The sequence below is a fragment of the Arachis ipaensis genome, chromosome B05 (genome assembly GCF_000816755.2).
Source record: "Arachis ipaensis cultivar K30076 chromosome B05, Araip1.1, whole genome shotgun sequence".
NCBI classification, from domain to species: Eukaryota; Viridiplantae; Streptophyta; class Magnoliopsida; order Fabales; family Fabaceae; genus Arachis; species Arachis ipaensis.
Window position 1 is genome coordinate 139,836,992 of NC_029789.2, and position 1,872 is coordinate 139,838,863.

At 29.2% G+C, this 1,872-nt stretch overlaps 1 protein-coding gene across 1 annotated transcript in view; it reads right to left on the reverse strand.

Moving 5' to 3' along the window:
• LOC107644462 (inositol oxygenase 2-like) overlaps nucleotides 1-1,584 on the reverse strand; it is a 3,042-nt gene extending 1,458 nt beyond the window's left edge. The window contains exons 1-3 of the mRNA XM_021103002.1: nucleotides 1,316-1,584; nucleotides 444-525; nucleotides 103-325 (exon numbers count right to left, since the gene is read on the reverse strand). Coding sequence (XP_020958661.1) covers nucleotides 103-325; nucleotides 444-525; nucleotides 1,316-1,491 — 481 coding nt within the window. The 5' untranslated portion in view covers nucleotides 1,492-1,584. The remainder of the gene's footprint in view (nucleotides 1-102; nucleotides 326-443; nucleotides 526-1,315) is intronic.

Genomic DNA, 1,872 nt, shown 5'->3' on the forward strand with positions numbered 1-1,872 from the left:
TATTTTTATTTAAAATTTGATACATTGAATTAATAATGACATACCAAATTTGTACTATATACAATAAAATGTAGCAAGATAAACATTATATATAAGTCATACATGTGCTAAGAATAATACCATGAATAAGAGCAGTCAAATGCAACCAATCTTCATTTGGATAGTCTTTTCTAGCAGCTTCAGCAGATTGAAAAGCATGTTGAATTTGAGATTCTTCTAAATCAGGATCACTTGCATCGACGATTCCTTCAAGAAGTTCACAACACTCCCATATGCCCATTTCCGCCTTGTTCAACTTTCCATACTCGGCTCTCATCTTCTTGGCCTATAATAATTAATTAAAAAGTTTGCATATATCATGCATGTGTGAGAAGTCATATATATATATCTTAACAATTATATCCTTTTGACATTGATGGGAAGAAGATTAATGGCTGGCTTACAAATTCATAAGTTTGGTTGGTGTGTTGTAATTTGTAGAATTCCTCCACAGACTTTTGCCTTGCGCTTTCACCATGATAGTTTCTGTTTTTGTAGAATAAGAAGAGAGAAATAAATAAATAAATAAATAAAATGTTATGTTTAACTCTAATTAATTAAAATTGTCAAAATGGGTCTATTTAGCCAATTTAAACTTGGTCCATTTAAGCTAGTGGGTTATACGAGCTAACATGTTTAATTTTTGTTCAATTACATGCTTCATATTTTAGGTTTGGATTGTTTATGAATATAGCGGATTATATATGAGCTAGTCGGATTTTTGTTGGGGAAAAAAAATTGGACTCAAAAGTAAAAAAAATAAAAAAATATTTGACAAAAAATAACTATTTTTGGAAAAAAAATTATAAATGTTTTTTTTTTATATTGGATTAACTTGTGTTTAGTTGTTTTTAGTGGGTTGATCAAATTTTTGGATCACATCAGAACAGAAATTGAAAATCAGCTGCAATTATTTGAAAATACAAAATAATTTAAACGACCGTTAATTTTTTAGATTAATCGACTAATTTGTTTAATGTCACATTTTCATGAGTCTAATTTTAAAAGTAAAAATTCATTCGTTTAAGTTGAATAATCAGACTGACTTTTTTTTTATCAAAGGTATGAGACTCATACCCGCAACCTCATAATTAAATATGTGGAGACTATGTCATTTGAACTATAACTCATTGGCAATAACCAGACTGACTTGCATTGACGAATTTTATCATTTTAATGGCCCTAATTGCAATGCACATATAATATAACACATTTTTATATATAATAGATATAAAAGAATAAGTGAAATAAATATGAAAAGACTTAATATGGAGACCTAAAAGAGCGGCCATAAGAGTTGATTTGAGGGGCTTTGAATCCATCTTCTGAGAGGGGCTTAGGCAACGGAAATCCACCATCTAAGACCAACTCATTTCTCATTTGCTCATCAATTCTCTCTTGATGAGCTTCTGCCATTGTTGATAGCTCTGGTTGCTCAATGAGGATAGTCATATTTTCTGTGTTTGGGAATATAATAATAAGAAAAGCCAGAAAACAATGAAGCAATGAAGTTAATTAAATAATCAAATCTCTATGAAATGTTTGTGATAAGATATGTAATCGTAGAGGGGATATATATAGCCACTCTGGTTCCTGAATCATGCAAATAAAACAGTTATTCCGTACGTTTCAACTTTCAACTACATGTGTTTTGAGTTTTAAGTTTTAAAAATGTTTAAATAAATAAAATATAATTATTATATATTCTTTTTTATTTTACGTACATTATTAATATGTATGTGAGTATTGTCTTAAGGTGAAAATTTAGGTACAGGCGACTTCACGTGAAGTTGATAGCTGACAGCCATTAAATAAAAATTTAGTCAAATCAGT